The 24,361-nt window shown below is 30.4% G+C and overlaps 1 protein-coding gene across 5 annotated transcripts in view; it reads right to left on the bottom strand.

Annotated features, from left to right (window-relative positions):
* Positions 1 to 387: 387 nt before the first annotated feature.
* The window catches only part of LOC143237832 (uncharacterized), a 247,443-nt gene continuing 223,469 nt past the window's right edge, over positions 388 to 24,361 (bottom strand). For 4 of the 5 annotated variants that reach the window (XM_076477475.1, XM_076477476.1, XM_076477473.1 and 1 more), the window contains 6 exons: positions 22,217 to 22,305; positions 15,603 to 15,732; positions 12,795 to 12,836; positions 11,819 to 11,866; positions 7,618 to 7,654; positions 388 to 1,446 (listed from right to left, as the gene is read on the bottom strand). In XM_076477475.1, the coding sequence (XP_076333590.1) occupies positions 506 to 1,446; positions 7,618 to 7,654; positions 11,819 to 11,866; positions 12,795 to 12,836; positions 15,603 to 15,732; positions 22,217 to 22,305 (1,287 nt within the window). In that variant the 3' untranslated portion in view covers positions 388 to 505. The remainder of the gene's footprint in view (positions 1,447 to 7,617; positions 7,655 to 11,818; positions 11,867 to 12,794; positions 12,837 to 15,602; positions 15,733 to 22,216; positions 22,306 to 24,361) is intronic. The other variant, XM_076477477.1, reaches the window with a different exon arrangement.

The following is a 24,361-nucleotide window of genomic DNA, read 5'->3' as shown; positions in this document are numbered from 1 at the left end:
TGTAGTTTGTGCCACACACTATTGACCAGTTTATACGAAACAGTAAATAGTTATGTCTTTGTCAAAACAAAAAACTGTATCACACTTTCAAACTTTATGCTTTTTAAAGTATTACGACATCTGTGTGGTATACCGATGATGACATGCATTTTACTTTTAGCTTATTTTTGTTTTGTATTTTAGTTTGTTATGAGGTACCTAAGATCTTGACCTATCCTTTTTTATAACAACAACAAGGTAGCAGTACTTCATCATTAAATTTTCTTAAAGGAGGGTCTTACCTTGATAACTCATGATTTATGTAAATAATGAAGCCATGATGACACACCACTTAAGGTCTAATTCTAAAAGTATACTGTCTGACAAATTGGGAAAAATAAAGACCAGTGGTTACGATATAATTTTAATTTACACATCAAGAAATAAATACATTTATCCCCACTCAGTGTTCATTAATCCAATGTCACAACTGTTTACCCTGGTGTACACAGACAAATGCTATCACTCACACAGCTGTAATGCTCCAAGATTTTCTTTTACAGGAATTTGGAACTTGTTTTCCCACTTTATCATTTTCAGCAGAGGAAAACTGAGACCCACTGACTAAGAGGACTTGAGCTGAATCATGCTCAGAAGCTTCAGGAGATCCTATTTTTATTTTGGCTGGACTAGTATTATCATCACAATCATCAGCAGCTTTACTTTCATTCTCCTTTACCTGAGTTTCTAAAGGAGAGTGTGAGTTCACATTTATACTGGCTGGTTTAATTGTACTAGCTTGGCTTTCCTCATTTTCATCCTCTTCACTGATGACTGATTCTTCACGCTGTAATAAGCTGCTTGGTTTATAGGGAATGTAGTTTCCTAGTCGGACATTAGCCGGAATATATAAGGCACTCTGTTCTTCCAGGCTGCTACTGTTTGAGGATCCTGATTCTGAAAAGTCTGAGTGAGCAATGTTTGGCTGTATACTATGCAACTGACATGAAGGGCTAGACTGTGAACTATAACTTGTTGTAGTACAACAGTTACTTTTGTCTTGATTGTCACTTTCTCCATCAGAACCTCCGAGAGGAGAAAAATCTTTCAAGTGATGGTGGCTGCTTTTTGGACTGCCTTCTAAGTTCTGTAGCTCAAATGGCATAGGATTTGGAGATTTCTGAAATAAGGGACGAAGACGTCGAAAACGTGGTGGCGTTCCAGATGTGTTCTCCTCGTTCTCTGTGTCTGTTTCTCCACTTTCGCTGTCTATTTGGACTTTCTGAGGTGAGCGATTTGTCTTACCTTTTGTATGATTTGCCATGAGATGATTGCGCTCTTTGTAGTGCTTCTTATAACTGTATGTCTCCACTTGTAGTTTGGTCTCTGAAACTTTCTCAGCTGGCAGTTCTTCAAGAGCATCTAAGTAGTATGGACTGTCCTTCATCATTTCAGGTTTCACATACACTACCGAAAATAAAACATTTAAATTAGTTCTAATTTAATCTGTCATAAATAAGTACTATATAACATTATACTCTTATTTCTGTAAACATAAAAACATAAATTATTCGAGACAGATATTGATATTCTAGTTAAGACTAGAAAAAAGGCAAGTCAATTGACTGTATTTCATAACTTATTTATGTATAATTTATTATTGACCATAATGACACAAAAGAAACCTATTATATTAAATGATGTTTTACAAAAACATAAAAAAGAAGGAAGTATCTTGCATATCTTTCTTTACCTTAGAAACAAGTAACATTTATGTATGTTCTTTTTAATTTTAGAAAATTGTGCATCATATGACTACATGACCTACACAAATGCAAAATCCAATTTCTTAAAAATTTGTGAAGGGTAAAAATCTGTATCAAAAGCTAAGATCATATTAGTCTGTATATAGATAAATTATCTTTTATGATGAATGATTTGTTAGGTACAAAACAAAGTTTTTTAATATTTATTATAAAATAAATCAGTTACGGATATTTCAGAAATGCTTCAAATACTGTAATGAACATTAAGATCTCAAAAAGTTAAGTTTACAGTATTTCAAATACAAAAAGCATTAGCTAATCAGCAAGTTTTTTGTGATTAGAATATCACAAGCTAAATTTTTGAGATTTTAATGCTGGTGATTGAATTTGAAATAATTCCAAAAGTTACACAATTAAAGTTTTATGCTATTATTTTGAAGTCCCTCATAAGATTGGCAACTGCTTAATTAATGAATGTGGCTTTATTGATATATATTGAATTTATTCCCAGTAGATATTGCTTAGAATTAGCTAGTATGGAGAGTTGAGGATACAGTATTTCACTTAAAAATTTATCAATTACAAATGAAAACTGTCTTAAAAAGATACTTTCAAAACCACCCTCTATGGGTGTTTCCAGACTGAAATTCGTTTCAATATTCACCAAATTGTAGTGCAAAGACACCCACTCAATCCTGAGTGACGTGCTAAAAACATACAATTGTTTGTAGAGTATGTCCACTATTACATGTTCCAAGTTTAAATCAATAAACTCATTGTTCTGCAAAGGCCTTACCTCCTTCTCTCAAATTTATCTCAATCCTGGTTTTCCTTCTAACCGCTGCTAAAAGACTTTTTTCACAAACAATGCACCAAACTTTTATATCCCATCAGTTTTGCACCATTTGGGAAGATGTGCTGATCATTTGACTTCCCTCCACCAATCATACTGCACCTTCTACCATTGTAACACAATCCTGACTTTCTCAATGGACATTCCAGTGTACAGACATATGTTTTAACTTAACTGCATATGACTACAAAATGTTGATTGTGCTTAATAAGGTTGATATCAGTTTCATCTTCAAGTTTTGACTTCTTGTGTGTGATTTTTCTGTTGCTTCTACTCGTTTGTTTTCCAAATTTTAATTTACTTATAAGGATTCTATATTAAATATGGTTTGGTTTGTTTTACTGTTGCACAAAGCAACACGAGGGCTATCATAACTAGCCATTCTTAATTTTGCAGTGTAAGACTAGAAGGAAGGCAGCTAGTCATCACCACCCACCTCCAACTCTTGGGCTACTCTTTTACCAACAAAAAGTGGGATTGACCTTCACATTATAACACCCCATGGCTGAAAGGGCGAGCATGTTTGTTGTGATGGGGATTTGAGCCCATGACCCTCAGATTACAAGTCGAATGTTTTAACCACCTGGCCATACCAAGCATTTAATATGGAGAATGATGAAATTTCTGCAACAGTAGGCAGTGGATCTGATGCTAGTCCCCAGATCTTATGGTTGACAATATCTGCTGGGGAAGCATAAGCCTTATTTTGTGGGGAGTTCACATTTTATGTTTGGCTAAAGATTTCTTCCTTACACATAACTTTTTTTGTGAGGAAGGATATAACTCCTGAATGGATATTTCTTTGTATGACACATTTCACCTGTTACTGAACCACCATGTAACCTGCTTGGTTATGTGTAGTTCTTTATTCCTGGAAAACTGTAGTAAGTTTTGCAGTATATGTTCCTCCCTCCCAGTAAGTATACCTATGTTTAGCTTGTAAATGGACTTCATTTCTGCACTCAATAATTTAGGACTTTCATGCCTTCTCTGCTCAGTTTTTGATTAAGTAAGATTTTTATAATTCTTTAAACATCTATACTTCTTTAGTTGAAATTTGAATTTCAAATTTGATTATTACTTTGTTTTTGTTCATTTTTCAGCATATTTACAAATTCTGCACAATCATTACTGTTTCGGTAGCTGTAACTTTGGCACATTTTGTGGGTGTGTCAGTTCATTATTTTTACTTCTCTTCACTATTTATGTTATTTAGTTTATAATCTTTCTTTCTTTACTACTAATCACATCGAACTGGAAATTAGACCCGAGTCAATATTTATTACTGGTAATTTGGTGTCTCTTTATTTTCATGTTCTTCAGTGTATGTTTTACTTGCATGTTTTTTTTTCCAGGTTCTTTGGGTGAACTTGTATGTTTCATATTTATGAGGCAGCTTTTATCATTAAAGTTCTTTTAGTAGTTTTGTACTTTAGGTGTTGCTTATTGTTTTTTGTTTTTGATCAAAATTCACAGTTTTGCAGACTTGTTATTTTTGTGTCCTTTGTAGACTCTACAATACTCAAAGTGTTATTAGTTTATCAGTAATAAGTACTTTCTCTTGGTATGTTTAGTCTGTGCGTCATTTAAGATACACTTCACAACAGTTCCATGGGTTCTATCTAAAAGTTTGACCCTTCTATTCCATTTCCTAGATTTCTTTCCCTCTTCTCCTTTGGATCATACCTCATCCAGTTGTCTTGACAAGTTTCTTCAAAATATATTTACAGAAAGAAGCTATCAAGTGGATGGTACTCACTCAACTGGGATGTATTTCATCATTTTGTATTGCATAAGTGTGTGTACATTACTTGGACTGTTTCTATTTCTATAATAAACTCCTAAGTTTCATATTTTCAATAAAATCTAAATTGTATATCTCTCAATTCTAAGTCTGTTGAACCATCCAAAACCTTTTTATCTACAATCCCATAGTTTGCATATTTATGCATGTATTGCACTTTTTATGTTAAATTTTGTGTTAAAGAAATAATTTATGCAAAATGATAATTGGTGCCCTCTTGTAAACGTTTTACAGGCTACTATGAGCATCAGAAATATTTCTTTCAAATGAGCCCTGAATTTTATAACACTAACACCATTTTTGAAATAATGGTAAAGAGTGATAATTCCAGCCATTAAGGCTCAGTTAAAAAGTTTGAATGACACACTTACAAACACATATACAGAATTTGTATTGGTTGAAAAGTAATGGGATAAATTTTTAAATTACTATTGACCACTGTATTTGTGACAATAGTTTTACTTTTAGAAATTTCCATCATTAAAAATTCATAATGATTTAAATTTGCAAAAAAATGTGTAAGATACAGTAATTTATTACTATATGCACCCTAAGATAAAAAATAAAACACACCAGTTACATATTCTGAAACAAAGTAAAGTTAAGAGTTTCTTTTATCCTTGTATTATGCAAATATTACACATTTGCTTCTGTCTTGTACAATTTAAATTTTTTAAATAAAATGACACTGGCTCAGTTGTTACAAGTTTTTAAAAATTTACATATAGGCATTTTGATATGTGTATGAGAGATCTGATCTGTCAGTTTACAAAAGAAATATACAAATAACATATTAGATCAGTAAACTGTAAGATGAAAAAGAAATTCATATGCAATGATGGACCTGCCATGAGAACTGTGTATTTATATACAACACATGAACAGTAGTAATTTATAAATACAATGACGGTCTTGCCATGAGAACTGTGTATTTATATACAACACATGAACAGTAGTAATTTATAAATACAATGACGGTCTTGCCATGAGAACTGTGTATTTATATACAACACATGAACAGTAGTAATGTATAAATACAATGACGGTCTTGCCATGAGAACTGTGTATTTATATACAACACATGAACAGTAGTAATTTATAAATACAATGATGGTCTTGCCATGAGAACTGTGTATTTATATACAACACATGAACAGTAGTAATGTATAAATACAATGACGGTCTTGCCATGAGAACTGTGTATTTATATACAACACATGAACAGTAGTAATTTATAAATACAATGATGGTGTTGCCATGAGAACTGTGTATTTATTTACAACACATGAACAGTATTAATTTATAAATACAATGATGGTCTTGCCATGAGAACTGTGTATTTATATACAACACATGAACAGAATGAATTTATAAATACAATGACGGTCTTGCCATGAGAACTGTGTATTTATATACAACACATGAACAGTAGTAATTTATAAATACAATGATGGTCTTGCCATGAGAACTGTGTATTTATTTACAACACAAGAACAGTATTAATTTATAAATACAATGATGGTCTTGCCATGAGAACTGTGTATTTATATACAACACATGAACAGAATGAATTTATAAATACAATGATGGTCTTGCCATGAGAACTGTGTATTTATATACAACACACGAACAGTAGTAATTTATAAATACAATGATGGTCTTGCCATGAAAACTGTGTATTTATATACAACACACGAACAGTAGTAATTTATAAATACAATGATGGTCTTGCCATGAGAACTGTGTATTTATATACAACACATAAACAGAATGAATTTATAAATACAATGATGGTCTTGCCATGAGAACTGTGTATTTATATACAACACATGAACAGTAGTAATTTATAAATACAATGATGGTCTTGCCATGAAAACTGTGTATTTATATACAACACATGAACAGTAGTAATTTATAAATACAATGATGGTCTTGCCATGAGAACTGTGTATTTATATACAACACATAAACAGAATGAATTTATAAATACAATGATGGTCTTGCCATGAGAACTGTGTATTTATATACAACACACGAACAGTAGTAATTTATAAATACAATGATGGTCTTGCCATGAGAACTGTGTATTTATATACAACACACAAACAGTAGTAATTTATAAATACAATGATGGTCTTGTCATGAAAACTGTGTATTTATATACAACACATGAACAGTAGTAATTTATAAATACAATGATGGTCTTGCCATGAGAACTGTGTATTTATATACAACACATGAACAGTAGTAATTTATAAATACAATGATGGTCTTGCCATGAGAACTGTGTATTTATATACAACACACGAACAGTAGTAATTTATAAATACAATGATGGTCTTGCCATGAGAACTGTGTATTTATATACAACACATGTTTATTCTTTGCTAAGTACTCATCACAGTCAAATCACAAAGGAAATCTGTGTGTTGTTAACAATCAATGACAACACAGGACGAAGCTAGTAACCCAACACTGAAGTGTATGGTGTAAATAAATAACAGATCTCAAGCATCTAATCATAGGTAATAAATAACTTTCCTGAAATATGCATCACCTGCATTTGAAAGTTATTGTTTAAATAATCCAGAAGTAACAGAATGTAAAGACCTACCTACAACTCAAACCAAAAGCGGACCAAAACAAAAGAACAGCTTTATACCTATATTAATTAATAACCAAACCACATCACTCCCTACAAGCTTGTACCTGACTTTATACCTATATTAATTAATAACCAAACTACATCACTCCCTACAAGCTTGTACCTGACTTTATACCTATATTAATTAATAACCAAACTACATCACTCCCTACAAGCTTGTACCTGATTACACTCTTATCCCTAAGATGTGTCCAGCAATGGTCAGTTGCAAACTCTCTTTGTTAACCTGAAGATGACCAAAGAATGTAGAAATGGTGTTCTGTACATTATTTTAATACCCATACCAGCTGTCTTTAGAATACAAGAGTACAATCTGTATCTGTCTCCATTCACTCAGATGGCTTTTAAACTAAGAGTATGAACCGTCACCATATATCAAAATTACCTACTTCTTTATTTTACATAAACATACTTTTTTTAGAGATTGCCAGGTGGAAAACACAATTCCATTGTTTGACTAGTTATTCATAGTCTCTTCTAAAATTATCCCTAGAAATATCAACTTAGTTGTAAATAAAGAAAACATTTTAAACAGATACAGAAAACTCACTTTTAAAGGAATTTCTTCGGAACTGCTCATCACTGTCCTATTGAGGAAATAAAATAGAGTTTTTCTAAAGTGCTATATTAAAAAGTGAAAATAAAGTTTGACAATATGAAACTAGAAAATGATAACAACTGTACAGTAAACATATCTACAACATGTCGATTTTAAAAACATTTTACCAAACTTCTATGCTTTATAAATTCACAATATATAATTTCCTTGGACTTGATAACTGTAGCATTGAAATAATTGTAACTTTAGCACTCTCTCCAACTCCAAATGTTAATTTCAGTCAGTCAGACATATGTGCATGTAAAAGACACGCCTTATACGAGTTTTACAAAGATGTCAGATATATTATTTAAATACTTCAAATAAATATGTATTGCAGACATTAATACATATTATTGTTAGATATTGGAAGACAGATTAAATGTAAATAACTGTAAAGTATGCATATTTCTCTTTGACATAGATTCTGAACTTGAGACAGAAATCTTCTAAGAATAGCTAAAGTCTTAATTTGTTAACTTCAACAATGAAGAAATGTAAAGGTAAATGCAGTTTGAAAGATTTATTTTTATGTTTTCACTGTTAACCAGAAGTTACTTCTGGTTCATTCAAACCTGAATATTCTGTATGAAATACTGACATTGACCTTACTCATGCAAAAATAATGTCTTGATGATAAATCAGAAAGACTGAAAAATTTAGAAACAGTTAAATCAGAAGAAGCAGACAAAACCTTTCCTGGATTTCAAAGGAGGATCAGATATGTGAGCTTCTCTCTTTTTCTTTCATTTTTACTAAATCAATTTTTGTTAACATTGAACAGGTATTTGAGGATTGGAGAACTACCACTGTTTTTCTTATTTTACAGACAGAAGATGCCAGTTTGGCTTAAGTCTGTAACTTGAAACATTTTAGACAGTTTGATAAAAGAAACTTTACAAAATCATTTTGGTAAAATATAATATAAGAAAGCCAACATGGATTTATAAAGTGAAATACTGACTTGCTAGTTTCTTAACTTTACAAAATTATTTGGTAAAATATAATATAAGAAAGCCAACATAGATTTATAAAGTGAAATACTGACTTGCTAGTTTCTTAACTTTACAAAATTATTTGGTAAAATATAATATAAGAAAGCCAACATGGATTTATAAAGTGAAATACTGACTTGCTAGTTTCTTAACTTTACAAAATTATTTGGTAAAATATAATATAAGAAAGCCAACATGGATTTATAAAGTGAAATACTGACTTGCTAGTTTCTTAACTTTACAAAATTATTTGGTAAAATATAATATAAGAAAGCCAACATGGATTTATAAAGTGAAATACTGACTTGCTAGTTTCTTAACTTTACAAAATTATTTGTTAAAATATAATATAAGAAAGCCAACATGGATTTATAAAGTGAAATACTGACTTGGTAGTTTCTTAACTTTACAAAATTATTTGGTAAAATATAAGAAAGCCAAGATGGATTTATAAAGTGAAATACTGACTTGCTAGTTTCTTAACTTTACAAAATTATTTGTTAAAATATAATATAAGAAAGCCAACATGGATTTATAAAGTGAAATACTGACTTGCTAATTTCTTAACTTTCTTTTGAAAATGTTACTTATTATATAGATGTGTTTATTATTTTTGTGTACTGAGATTTCAAAAAGCTTTTGATAATGTGTCACACAAAAGATTAGTTAAGAAAACTACACAGTTAGAGACTGAGAAAAGTAACTGAATTGTAGATTGAATGGATAAGTGAAGACTAAAAGTTGTTCTCAGTAGAGTCCAGTCAAACTGGACCTTTGCTACCTGTAACATGATTCAGGTCTTAATGGTTGACTTTTGTTCTTTTCCTTATCAAAGAAACTGATTAGGGGCTATAATTACCAAATTAGTAAAGTTTTGTGATAATATTAAAATCTTGAACATTTAAAGCTGTATTGAGGTACTACAGAATAAACTGGATCAGTTAGTGAGTTGGACATAACTGGCAAATGGCCTTTAATTATAGTAAGAGCAAAGCAATAAATTTAAGTTATCATAATTTTGATCAGTGGTTTCACATACATGGGACTCTACTCAAAAACATTTTGTCAGAGAAAAGTCAGTCAAACTATCAAAGCAGTGTTCTGCTGTAAGTAGTAAAACTAATATAATACTTGGACGTATTTATAAGCATACTGTTTATATAACAAAAGAGATAAATATCTCTCTATACAAACCACTCATTGTGACCCACTTGGATTAACTTTTGCAGTTCATTTTAACCTCTCTTCATCTATAAAAGAAAACTGACATATTCAAAAGGTTTCAGAAAAAGTTACTAGGACGATTCTGGGGACCAAATGATCTTATGTAGAGAAGTTAAGATCTGTTAAGTTACTTTCTCTTCAGTAAAGTAAAGTAAGAGGTAATGTTATCCAGTTTTAAAGATTATGCAAAGAATCAATAGGATAAAGATCTGATTTTTTGTGCTTGTTTGGTGGAAGGCAGCACTTTATATAACATTAAGATAGAAATATGTGATTTCCTGAAGAAAAATGAATAAATATAAATTTTGATTTTCTCTCAGGTGAGGGAGCAGAGAGATCTTTGGAGAACCAGTGGTCCCGTGTTGTCTGAATATTATGTAAAGTACAGTGTACCAGATATGTCCACATTGCATATATGAAGTGTGTATTTTGAGTTAATTAATGTAACACACTTATATTTAGTGAGGTCCTGAAAAAGCTGTAGGTGAAAATCTTCTTGTTTAGTTTGCAAGCAGTAGAAGGCTGACATATTCAAAAGGTTTCAGAAAAAGTTACTAGGACGATTCTGGGGACCAAATGATCTTATGTAGAGAAGTTAAGATCTGTTAAGTTACTTTCTCTTCAGTAAAGTAAAGTAAGAGGTAATGTTATCCAGTTTTAAAGATTATGCAAAGAATCAATAGGATAAAGATCTGATTTTTTGTGCTTGTTTGGTGGAAGGCAGCACTTTATATAACATTAAGATAGAAATATGTGATTTCCTGAAGAAAAATGAATAAATATAAATTTTGATTTTCTCTCAGGTGAGGGAGCAGAGAGATCTTTGGAGAACCAGTGGTCCCGTGTTGTCCGAATATTATGTAAAGTACAGTGTACCAGATATGTCCACATTGCATATATGAAGTGTGTATTTTGAGTTAATTAATGTAACACACTTATATTTAGTGAGGTCCTGAAAAAGCTGTAGGTGAAAATCTTCTTGTTTAGTTTGCAAGCAGTAGAAGGCTGGTAGTTGACTATAGGCAATACTTTTCTAAAAGGGTGAGTGAAGAATTGAGAAACACTAGCTTGGCCAAGAAAAAATTAATCAGATATAAATTTAATGTGTTATCACTTTTACGTTTTAAAGTTCAGACACCTGCAGTTTGATGTAATATTATAAATGTCTTGCATTCTTAATTATTTATTGTTTTTAGTATCAACCAATAAGACCTCAAAAACACACAAAAACAAAGTACTTGTTTGAAATAGTACTAAGTGTCATTTTTAAGATGTACTTCTTGCTTTATCATGGACTTTGTGTTAGATTAAGTATGTTTAAATCCTGTGTCCAATGACTAACGGCTACTAGTAAGGGAACTGGGGTACCTAGTTACTAATATTGAGGAATCAAATATTTTGGGTCTAAATGTACAATAAAATGTCCTTAAAGTATTAAAGTATATTCATAAGATTAAAGAAATCTTAATTTTAATAATTTTCTAATTATCTGTTATTTCTTTGCTATAAGGTTTTTTTAAAAGTAATATAAATACATTCATACTCTTTCAACACTGTGTGTTTACTGTGCATACACTGTAAAATAGAAATTACACATATACCTATACTAACATCTTGTTAATACAACATTTTGATGAACACATACTTCACACTTCACTTAGTTTATTGTTCTTTAGGACGTATGACTTCAAACAATCTTAGGAAACTTAACTACATTCTAAAGTAAGGTATATGCAAGAACATCAATTCTATTTCATGTTTTCCAATGTTTTGAGAAATGTTTGATGAAAAACATTATTACATTCATATTTTTCGTTTTGTAATAACTTTTGGTAGCTTCCATATATTTCACATACATAACTACAGTATATATGGGAACTAATAAAGCCTACATGTTAATCATACAAGCTACCAATGAAAAGATCAGTACTTACTTCAATGACTTTTTCATTAGTAGAAAAACAGTGAGATATTTGATGATACTGTATAAAGGAAGAGTAAACGTAAGGTTAATAGAGACTCTTACAGGTCTGATAAATGTATCACACATTAAGGTTAATAGAGACTCTTACAGGTCTGATAAATGTATCACACATTAAGGTTAACAGAGACTGTTACAGGTCTGATAAATGTATCACACATTAAGGATAATAGAGACTCTTACAGGTCTGATAAATGTATCACACATTAAGGTTAATAGAGACTCTTACAGGTCTGATAAATGTATCACACATTAAGGTTAATAGAGACTGTTACAGGTCTGATAAATGTATCACACATTAAGGTTAATAGAGACTCTTACAGGTCTGATAAATGTATCACACATTAAGGTTAATAGAGACTCTTACAGGTCTGATAAATGTGTCACACATTAAGGTTAATAGAGACTCTTACAGGTCTGATAAATGTATCACACATTAAGGTTAATAGAGACTCTTACAGGTCTGATAAATGTATCACACATTAAGGTTAATAGAGACTCTTACAGGTCTGATAAATGTATCACACATTAAGGTTAATAGAGACTCTTACAGGTCTGATAAATGTATCACACATTAAGGTTAACAGAGACTCTTACAGGACTGATAAATGCATCACACATTAAGGTTAATAGAGACTCTTACAGGTCTGATAAATGTATCACACATTCCAAATGAAACTAAGATTTACAAGGAAATAATTAGAAATGTACAGAAGCAAAAATGTTTGAGATATGAGATGGAACTAATTTTGTAGTTATATATATATATATCTATACATGTGTATACACACATATTTGTTAAAGTGAGTAAGCAGGAAATTATTTATACATTGTTATCAGTGTAACGAGTACATCTCAACATTTACAAATCACTTAATAATATAGCGAATTTCAGACACAGTTAAAGAACATAACTTAAGGGTACTCACGTTTTCACTTTTTACTGTATAAAATACAAAAATGAAGATACCCTAAAAACAAAAATTAAGAAACAGTTATCTAATTAAACTCTATAAACAAATAAACAAACACACACATAGAACTGATTCTTCAATATCTTTTATTCTTTCTTGATAAACAAGATTTAAAACAGCACTTCTGTATAGTACAATAAAACTATAATAAACAGAATCTGTTACATGTTCTATAGGTGTTACGGCACTGAACTACCGTTCAACATCCTCTTAAGGACTGAGAAGTTACAATAAGAGAAATTAATCTTAACACATCCATGTTTATATCAAATTTAATTATGTTACATAAATTAGCTGATGTGTTAGACACTATACATTCACATAATACAGTTACATAATTAATTTCTATAATACTTAGACCAATTTTTTTATTTAGAATAATACTAGTTTTTCACAATTTCCAAGCATTCCCTAATATTTAATTAATTTTCATGATCAATCTTACTAGCCAATTGAATATTATGATAATTGACAGAATAGCCATTGTTTGCCACATGTTCAGCCAAAGCTTACTGAAGAACTTTGTATCTATAGCATGCTTAGGTTCCTTAAATCTAGCTTTTAAATGTATGTATGTCCAAACTAAACAAGTTAGCCTACAGCTCCACAGAATTTCATAGAAACCACAGTGAAGACAACTTTCCACTTTTCTTAAACTAATAATAAAAACTGTTAAGTTATTATGGAGAAATGTTACACTGCAATTATTGTAATTTTTAAATATATTACCTATTTATTCAGAAATACTTTTAACACATAGAAAATATGTTTTAATGTATTTCCTGGTACAATGTGATGATTTTTTTCATGTTATAAATCATGTCAGGATTAAACTTTCTATCAATGACAATACACTTTAAAAGTTTTAATTATATCTTTACAATGAGTTCAAATATTTAAAGCCTTAAAAAAATGTAGAAAAAACAAACAATCTTTTGATCAGAAGTGAAATAATTCCTCATGTTTTGGCATGACAACTGAAAAGTTTCCTGCATACAAATGTTAAAAGGAAGCCTTCATCTGATTTCATGTCCAGGTAATCCAAACAAGTATCCTTTTCAGTTTCTAGCACAAACTGAAATCCATTAATGGATCACTACCATTTTGTCACATAAGAAACATCATCTATATATTTTAATCACACAATTGGTTTAAATAGTGGTTTTTAAAGCTCAGCTTTTGAAATCGTGAAAAACAGCTTACATGGTTAAAAATGGAGAACATGATAGATTCCATGAGCTAAGCACAAATATGCTTGTAAAAAATTAAAATTTATTTAGTAGCATAATAAAACTTTATAGTTGTGTAAAAATGAAACAAGTATTTGACAAAGCATGAAGTTCACGATTTACTGTATAATCAGATTAAGAATAAACCATGAGATTACATCTAAAACATCTAGCTTGGGTACCTGTACCCTGGACAGAAGTTATGTAAATTTATGATTAATTAAAGGTTATCTCAGGACATCAAAAGTTATTTCTTTTATATATATATCTATAATTAAAAAATAACAAACCAAAATACCCACAAAAACAACAAAACACAAAATGTGAAACCATAAATTTGCATGGATCCAACAAACTTTAGTAAAAATCCATCAGCATGGGTGAAATAGTAATAAGAAAAAGCCTATAAAACATTCATAAAATTGCAAAATGCATAACTGAAAATTTGTGTGTATTTTCCCATGGACCTAATGAACTTCCATACCAATTTTGGCGAAGATCCATCCATACCGTGTGAAGTATTTACATGGACATTCAATAGACATTACTATTATATTTATATAGATAGTACCAGTGCATTAGATGTTATAGATGTTATATATGCACTCTGAAAATGGAGAAAATAGAGATCCCTATTGCAAATGTACATGCACATAGGATAAAAATTTCACAAAGTGGAGGGTTGCACATAGCATAATAAAATACGTTTTTCCAGTATCATACAAGCAAAAGTTTTATTATAATATGGTACAGTGTTTTTATAAAATTCCTCTGCTCTTTGGGATGCTCTTCATGGGCATACATTATTTTCAGAAACTCATCAATTTATTAAGTAGAATCCCCAAAAAAAGGTTGTATGAGAATGTTCTAGTAAAATGTAAAGAAGTTAAATTTGTATGTATTTTTAAAGTATAAAAGCACAGCTTTCATAATGTAAAAAATCAAAATACTAATATAAGATACACAAACTATTCTAAATAGTTAGTAAAATTACATTAAATATTAATTAAGTAAAATATGCACATATGTATTGCTAAATTTATTTATTTAATAAGAAAAGAAACTCAGTAATAGAACTCTTAGAAGTTTTGTATTCATTTTCAGAAGTGAAGATATATATCAAGGAATACTGAGCACACACATTTTTGCAGAACAGGTCAGCATTAGAATGCAGATTACAGAGGAATATCAGTGGCTTTCAAAAACAACTTTTATAGTATTTCTCTAGCTGAAATACTTATGGATTAATTATTTGCAATGTCTTGAAAATACAAAATTATCAGTTGTAAGTAATGAACTACTAAATAACTTTAAGCTGAGTATGGACTTTGCATAATACATCAACTTCATGCAGTGCACTTGTGTACAGATTAATTAAGTAATTACCCAATATTAATGAAGTTAATTTCATGAATATGAAACCTGTTTGCTCTTCATTTTTCAACATTACTAACTTAAAGGAAAGTTACTATGTTTTAATATTATTCATTGAGAATTAATAATGAGTGTGAATTAAATATGAAATATTTCTCACCAGGAGAGCTGACGACAGAGAAAAAAAGTAGTTGAAAATATTTTCTTCAAAGTTGGTAAACAAAATGCTTGATGTAGATACCAAGAGAAGTAAAAGGAAAATGAAGAGTGAACGTCTTAGCATTCCAGCCCTATAAATGTAAAATAACATTTAATTTTAAGTGAAAACAAAACACAGGAAAAGCCATAAAGTCAATACATGCAAATATACACTTTATTCCAGTTGTAGCTAGCAAAACAGTTGCAAAATTAGAATCATTACAAGTAAATTATGGCACAATATTCCCTTCGTTTGATTCTGTTACATACACTGTGCTCAAATGTTTACTCACAATTATTTTTTTATGGTATAAAAGAACAAAACATGGCAATTAGCTCCTTATAGCTTTAAAACTGATAGACATACACACAGCATATCTTAAATGTTCTCATAACTAATGAGGCCATAGTAACAAAACTGTACTACTTTCCTGTACAAAGTTCTCTTTTGGAATAATAACAAAATATGTTATCTCTTTCATATTGTGAACATTAGCATCAAGATGAAGTCCTAAAGATTAACTATCAGTTGTTCCTTGTCACAGACAGTGGCATAGTTAGGGAAGAGGGGGCAGGGGGTACATCTGTCCCTGGGCGCAGCATCGGGGGGGGGCAAATTAATGTTACATAATTAAGAATTATGGCTTACATTTTGTCACGAGGGGGCACAAAAACTGACTTTGTCCCCAGGAACTGAAAACCCTAGCTATGCCACAGACCTCCAGTCTAAATGGTCTTTGAGATATTTCAGTAAGTCACAACATAGGTACTACAGATTGTGTTATTACAATTCACTGAATTACTCTTTCCACAAGTTGAATATGTCATTATTCAAGAGAGTTTCTAAGTTAACATTTCCCCATGGTCTAATTGGATCAAATGGATGTTAGGAGCTTCATGTCTGACTCTTGTACATGAATAACAAATTGCTTTTAATTAACACAATATGTCAATTAACATATCAGGCACAAACAGTCATTTTATACTGCCACAGAACTGAAAGATGTATTGTCATATCTAAAACAGAGTTGAGGTGTGAGAAAGCAGAATCACACAACCTAAAGACAACTTTTTACAGAATACATACAGAAATTTACCTAGAAAATACATATATAGTTTCCAAGATCTTACACAAATTTTAGTACATTTTCACTCAGAATTTCCATCTCTTTCTTTAAACACAAGAACACTTACATTTCTCACTTACAAATTTTGTATTTTTCTGTAGTTCTCCTTTCCAAGAACTCTTTAAGTTCTTTTGTAACTTTAAAGTTAAATTTTCACTTATGCAGGCATCACATGATTTCGCTTGTAATTTAGTCAAATATTTAAGTATTTGTTTAAGTTTATCAATTAGCAAGTAGTGTACAATTTCCTCCTCCAGAACAAATATGCTGACTCATGTTACTGTTTAGTAAGACAGAGTCAAGAGTCAGCATTTTTTGTGTTACATTGCAACTTAGGGACATTCTCTTTTTGTAATTCTCTTTTATATGATAGAGTAAGTTATAGATGAAAGTACAAATGCATTAATTAATAAGTACATATTATTTAATAAACTCTTCAATGTTCTTGCTAGTTACACCTATTTATTTTAATACATGTAGAGAAATACACAATTAATTGTTCTATAATTTTTATCAGCAATTGGTTGTTTTTACCTATAAACTGTCAAAATTTAACACAAAGATTGTTTCATTGGGTACATCATTATGTCCTTCCTGCCACATTCCCTGTGACCCAACTGTTACACTCATTAGGAAATACACCTACATATTAGACCTGTGAGCTTCCAACTTTTGTAGGTTGAGATGTTTCTGCTTTGAGATTTCACCTATCTATGTAACAACAGCAAAATAGTAAGTCTACTTAATATTCCTGCAGAGTGTTAACTTCTATTCATTCACTGATATAATAAAAAAACAAAAAAGGAAAACAATGAGCGACACAATTACGGAAAAAAAATCATTATGCACATTAAAATTTCTTTATTTGATTGGTTAGATCACATGACTGTTATGAGTTTTACCCATACTTGTTTTATCACACTAAAGCTGAAACCTGATACAAATTATGACGTAAACATTAATGATATGTATGGTTCATGAAAGGTACTTGCCAGTTGAAAAGCTAAAATTTCCGAAATTGTAGTACAAGATTCAATGTGTGAAGGAAACTACAAACTAGCCTTAATTATCTTATGAATTTTGTTTGGTTTGTTTTTAATTCTGCATAAGCTACACAAGGGCTATCTGTGCTAGCTGTCTTTAATTTAGAAATCTAAATCTAAGACTAAAGGGAAGACAGCTAGTTATCAACAACCACTGCCAACTCTTGGGTTAATCTATTACCAACAAATAGTGGGATTGTTTATAACATTCTCATGCCCCTATGGCTTAAAGGGCAAGCATGTTTGGTGTGATGGGGATTCAAACCTGCAACCCTTACATTACCTTAATCACCTGGCCATGTCGTGGCCATATCTCATGGGAAATAAAAATAACAATTTTAAAACAAATAAACAATGCTCATAAATACAACTAAGAAGTGAATCAAATCATACACACCTTAATATTTTACACAACACATTAGACATTTTAAAATCCTGGATTTATTCTTTCTTGTTTTCATAATCACATGAGCTATCATGGTAGTAATGAAATGATATATAATACAGTATATTTAGGTTGAACTGAATTAACTTTAGAGCAATGAGCATCCTTAATGGGAGGTTTGATATAACATTTATCACAAAGTAGAAGTGAACATCTGAATAATTAAGTCTGAGAAGAAGAGAGAATGAACAGAATATGGACAGTTGTTAACTTCCAAACAAAATGTGTGGTGAATGTGCCACTGTTAAACACAAGACAACTAGTTCTACTGTATATCATATACCTTGAAATGATCAGGTTGAAACCATCTACCACATCATTTAAACACAATGTTCCTCACTTCACAAGTGACACAGTAATGGGATTATCCAGTTTCTAGTACTAACTACATGAGTGGTTATTTTCATTCTGTAACTGATTTATTTTTAAAAATGCATGTAACTTATAGTGTTAAATCTGTACTGCAAAATTCCTGCACATTATCTAAAGTTGTAGAAAATTCTCAAGGGCAAGAATCAACAATATATGTTTTACAAAAGCACTAACACATTGTTGCAACTAAAATTTCTTTAATCTTTCCTTAACATTTATAAACTGACACACTGGGAAACAGTTTATAGTGTTGGTTTGCTACAGTTGGTATACTACAAAACTTGGAAGCTATGCATGTAATAAATAGTTATTAACTGGGAAACTACATTTATCTGATCAGGAACACTTATAGATTTTTAACATTACAAACCTTTTACTTCAAGAAATTTACTTTGGACGTTAGTATTTCTATTAATACACTGTATAACTTTGGCTGTGAAAAACTCATGTGATCATTGAGAGCTAGTTAACTAGCAATTACATGAAATGTAGCAATATCAACTTGAATTTCATTTGCTTATCATGAACCATCAATAAAATATTCAGTCCAAATCAGACAGAAACTCAATATTGTTTATAAGTTTATACAACTTTTGCAAATAAATCGTTATTTGTAATAACTATTTGTAATGATCATTACTATAAATTGTATTATTGTTTGTATCAGGTCATCCCTGAAGTAATGTCTGATATTAGATTCAGAAAACGAAAAAGGATTTCAAATGCTTTTAATGTTATTTAATCAGTAATGTATGTTCTATTATTATTAATCATTTCCTGCCAACGATTCACAAGCTTCTGAATGCCACTTCTATAAAATTCTTGGGGTTTGGAGGAAAAGAATGTAGAGAGGGTAGTTTTGACATCTTCATTTGTTCCAAGCTCTTTTTCATCAAGATAGTAGTGTAAATGTCAAAATAGATAATAATAAAAGGGGGCAAGGTCTGGCGAATAAGGAGGATGTGGAAGTTTTTCCCAGTCTAGCTCTTCAGTCTTTGCAGATGTGATCCTTGCTGTATGAGGCCATGCATTATCCTGGTTTATTACAACACCTTTATGATTGATCAAAGCAGGCTTCTTTTTTTCATTGCAACATTCAAATGCTCTAACGTTTGACAATAGAAGTCTGATGTAATCATTTCACTGAGTGGCAGCAACTGAAAGTGGATCACACCACCAATATGCCACCAAATGCTTAACAAGACTTTCCTAGGGTGAAGGTCCATTTTAGGCTGTGCTTTAGCCAGTTTATTTTCACTGAGCCATTCATTGTCTGTGGCACTTAACATTTTTATAAAATATCCATTTTTCATCTCCAGTCAGTAACTTTGACGAGAGTGCAGAGAAGTGCAAATGTCCACTCTTGCTCTGAGGTTAGCTTCTGTCAAATCATGGGGGATCCATTTTACAAGGTTTGGCACCTTTCCAAGCTGTTGGAGATGACTACGAACTATTGAATGGGTTGAATTAAGCTTCTGTGCTAGTTCTTCAACTGTTACAGTACAATCTTCATCAAACTCAACAGGATGACTTGAATGTGGTGCATCACTTAAGCTGTAATCACCTGATCTGAATTTCTGAAATCACCTTCAAAATTTCCTTTCACTGAGAAACTCTGCACCATAAACACCTTGAGTATTTTGTGTAGTTTCTGCTGCACTATTGCCTTTTTTTTAAACTCATAAAGCATTATATGCTTAATGTGCTCCTCAGACACATTAATCTTCATAACGGTTTATTTCATTAATGATCTGAAAAAGCTTAGTTGGGTTAGTTTCTTTTATTTGTCTCAACATTTTTATACATGTCCTACTACATATTTTAGTCATTAAAGCTTTCTACAAAGACAGAAATGATGATGTACTTTCTGTATTAAATTTTTGGACATTATGGGACGACCTGATATATTAAAATATATTTATGTTAAGAAAGAAGACCTGTGTGTGTCAATTTTGCTGGAAAAATCATAAATTTTAAATGTCTCAGCATTTAATTAACTTCTAAATTAAAATTTAACTCAGTTTTAGATTATTTTAAATTATATGTAACACAACAAAATGGAGGTTCGTCCAAAACTGGTCATAATGCATAATAATTCAAGTTCTTGAAAGGCTGTAACCTTGAATTACAACCTAAACTTCCACTGGAGGACACTAATTACTGACCTCAACAGAATGATAAAAAAGCAAAATTATAAATTATACATATACAGAATAAGTAATATGGCCAGAATAATATTATATTAATGAGAAAAGGTAGAAATACATGAAAAATTCATACACAACTACAGTAAATAACTTAAATGAAATGTTTCTAAACAAACTAACATCAGTATTCAAATATAGAAACCCAGGGAAAAGAAACAGATCTATAGAACACAAATATTTATAGAGAAAGAGAATAAAAATATAGTGAAAGTTAGTAAAATGGTGTCTTTAAATAAGAATAACCAGTTAAAGTAGTATACAAGTCATACAACTTACAATTCAGAATTTTTAAAATTATTTTTTGTTGGATAATCTTGACTTATATAAAACAGTACAATAATAAAACAATACTTATTGGGAAAAATAATTCTAAAATATAAAAACAAACTAAAAAAAAAAAAAAATAAAAGTAGTACCACTTCTATATGGTATGTGGAATATATTAAGAATGATATTTGTAAAGCCAAAACAAGCATTTGGAAAAGAAACCTTGTGTCATAACATACCTAGAAGTTTCTCATGTATGTACAAAAAATGTTGCTCTGAAAGAAGTTTTATAATAACATTGAAAGAAAGTTATTGTTTAATAAAAAAAATGATTTTTTTTACCATCCTGAAGTTTTAAATAGGTAAAAACAAAAAAGTATTTCATAGTTCCAACTCAAATAACACAATTTATATTTTAAACACTCGGTGATTGGTTAAAACATTTCAAGAGTACCATATCTATTTAAAAACTGTTAGCTACTGTTAATAGCATCCCACATATATTATGCTGCCAAACGTGTGCTCATTTTAACCATTAGCAATATAAACTATCTAATTTTAGATTTACCACACTAAGCATTAGGCATACATACCCTACCCCCTTAAAAATAAATTAATGCTTTATTTTAGCATTCTTTACAAGTCTTTTTCTACAGTATTAAATAGAAGTTTAACACTCCTACGAAAAGTGGGGCCTAATAGGCCCCAGAGCAACTTGAAAGGTTATTAATATTAGGCTAATAAATTTGTATTTAAATGAAATTTCCATTTCATTTGATTTCATTTCATTACCAAGATTAATAGAAAACAGAATAATATTTGATAAAGTTAGCTATCTTAGAAATTACAATATACCTTCTTAATCTTAACCAAAAAGTTGACCTAAACTTGATTGGATATTTTATTTCAGGATTGTTTATTTTCATATAAAAAAACAATTAATTTACAATTCTTTTAGTACTATACTATTCTAAGTAGGTATTTTTATATACTTTTATTGAAAATAAACTGATCCCTTATTAGAACAGATAATATTTGTGTAACACGTGATATACCACCCTTGTGGTTTAAAAATTTACTACTGCTTTTAAAATCTCAAAAATATTAACTCTCACCTATTCAATATTCTTCTTTGAAGCTGTGGGTTTATTTTTTCTTGCCTCCTTAGTTCAGCTTTCACAGTTAGGTAGAGCAACAAGTACAGCTTCCAGTGAAAAATATTAAATATACTATACTTTCTTCCTAACAACCAATTTAATTACATAATGATAAGTAAACTGAAATAATAAACATAAAAACCTTCATAATTCCTTAAAGTACAGGTTTTTTTCTGGAGAGTATAAAATATGTATGTTTTCTTCAAATACATCATTATTTTTATTTGCACTCATATAATCTATTAACAGTCTTCTCAGGACTTTACAATGAAACTGGTCATAGATTATGGAACATTTTTTCCTTTGCTTACATTTCATTGAGATAACTGAGAGTTAAATTAATAAATTAAACAGCACAAGTACTGCTAAAAAGTTTCACAAAACTTTATAAAATACATTCAGATCTATAATTCTTTTCTATCTAATGATTTAGATTAACAGCAGTAAATTTTTAGGTATAACTTACCCCATTTAAAAATCTTATTTTCATCACTTTTGATAGAGCAAATTCAAAATTGTACTCACTTTCAAATATTCAATCTAGTGATAATAAAAGATTGTATTTATTCAAGCTAACAGATGAAAATATTAAAAAAAGATATTTTATATTCCAAAACTAACAGCATTTCATATGATCACACTTTTCACTGGGTGCCATAGATCAATCTTAGCTTAAGAGTTTTGGTATTTTAAAGGACTGCACGTATGTCTGGGGTCCAAGTCTGCAAGCTGTAACCTTTTCCAGAGCACCGTTCAGGACGATATTTTGTATTTGATATTGAGTTATAAAGTATTCATTTTACCATTGCTGATATAGTGAAATATCATAGTAAAGAAGAATTAACACCAGATAAAACATACAGGGATAGTGTATTCTGGAGGTCATAGATGTGATGCAAATATAATACTCAAGCTTTACTGTAGCCAAAACTATTCTTCACATGAATATCACCTTACACACTGACATGTCAGAACCTAAGTCGAACTGACATCAGTAATTCACAGACGTATCATAAGTAAAAATACTTTTGTAAAATCTGATATTTTGTGCACAACAGACTTGGAGATTTTTATTAAAAGCTTATGAAATTTCGTCTACATGTACCAGTAAATTTAGAACTACGTTCACCATTTTTTCTTCAGCACTGAGTTGGTCCAATACACATTTAGTTAAAAGACATTTGATGAAACACATTTGAAATTAACTTATGCCTAACCAATCTTGCTGTTCTGTAAAGATACAGATTGATGTTTTACTTCAACCTTTGTAATAATCCACCAAGTAAAATAACAAGAAAAATTAAAGATATTTTTAATAACTAAAGAGTGGAACTTGGAAGAAGTTATACTTTCTGAGAAAATTGTTGTAACTCTGTAACAGCTCTCCATCAGAAACATTATACAATTTTCTTTGATTTCAAGGTTATTATAAATACAGAGTGTGGTTAACACCATAAGATGAAAAGAATGATTAATTTGGAGAAATGAAAGTAAAGCACCTATGCTTTAAAGTGTATTCTTGACATTTAACGATTGACACCTTGAAATACTGTTCTGATTCCACAAATGTTTCAATTAAAAAAAATAATTACTGCATTTGTTAAAAATTCAGAAAGAAGATTAAACCCTTCTGTGTAAATAATGATGAATATTATTGAAAACTTACTTAATTATTCTGTGGTTTCAGCATTTACTACCATGACAGTATGACCTAGATTAATATAACCTGCTTTTGTTATATCATTAGCATATTAATTTCTTAACCAACTGTAGATACTGGTGCATATACCAACTGTGTGTGTCTACAACACCATTAAGCATTTATTTTCTTCATCCATATATATAAGTACACATCCTAGACATCGCTTCTGCCTGGACATTCATGTAACATACAGTAATGGAAAAACTTTCCATGGAAGATAAATCCGTGATGATGAGAAAACCCACTTGTACAGAAAAATATATATGTAAAAAGGTTTGTATGGGTTGAGAAAAGGTTTTATGTAGAGGAGTGAACAATATTTCAAACATCTTCGATGACCAAAGAAGGTTGAAACATTGTTCACTCCTCTATATAAAAAAAATGTTGTCAACCCATACCAG

Source organism: Tachypleus tridentatus, chromosome 13 (assembly GCF_004210375.1).
Source record: "Tachypleus tridentatus isolate NWPU-2018 chromosome 13, ASM421037v1, whole genome shotgun sequence".
Taxonomy (NCBI): Eukaryota; Metazoa; Arthropoda; class Merostomata; order Xiphosura; family Limulidae; genus Tachypleus; species Tachypleus tridentatus.
This window is presented reverse-complemented; position numbering and strand designations above follow the sequence as displayed.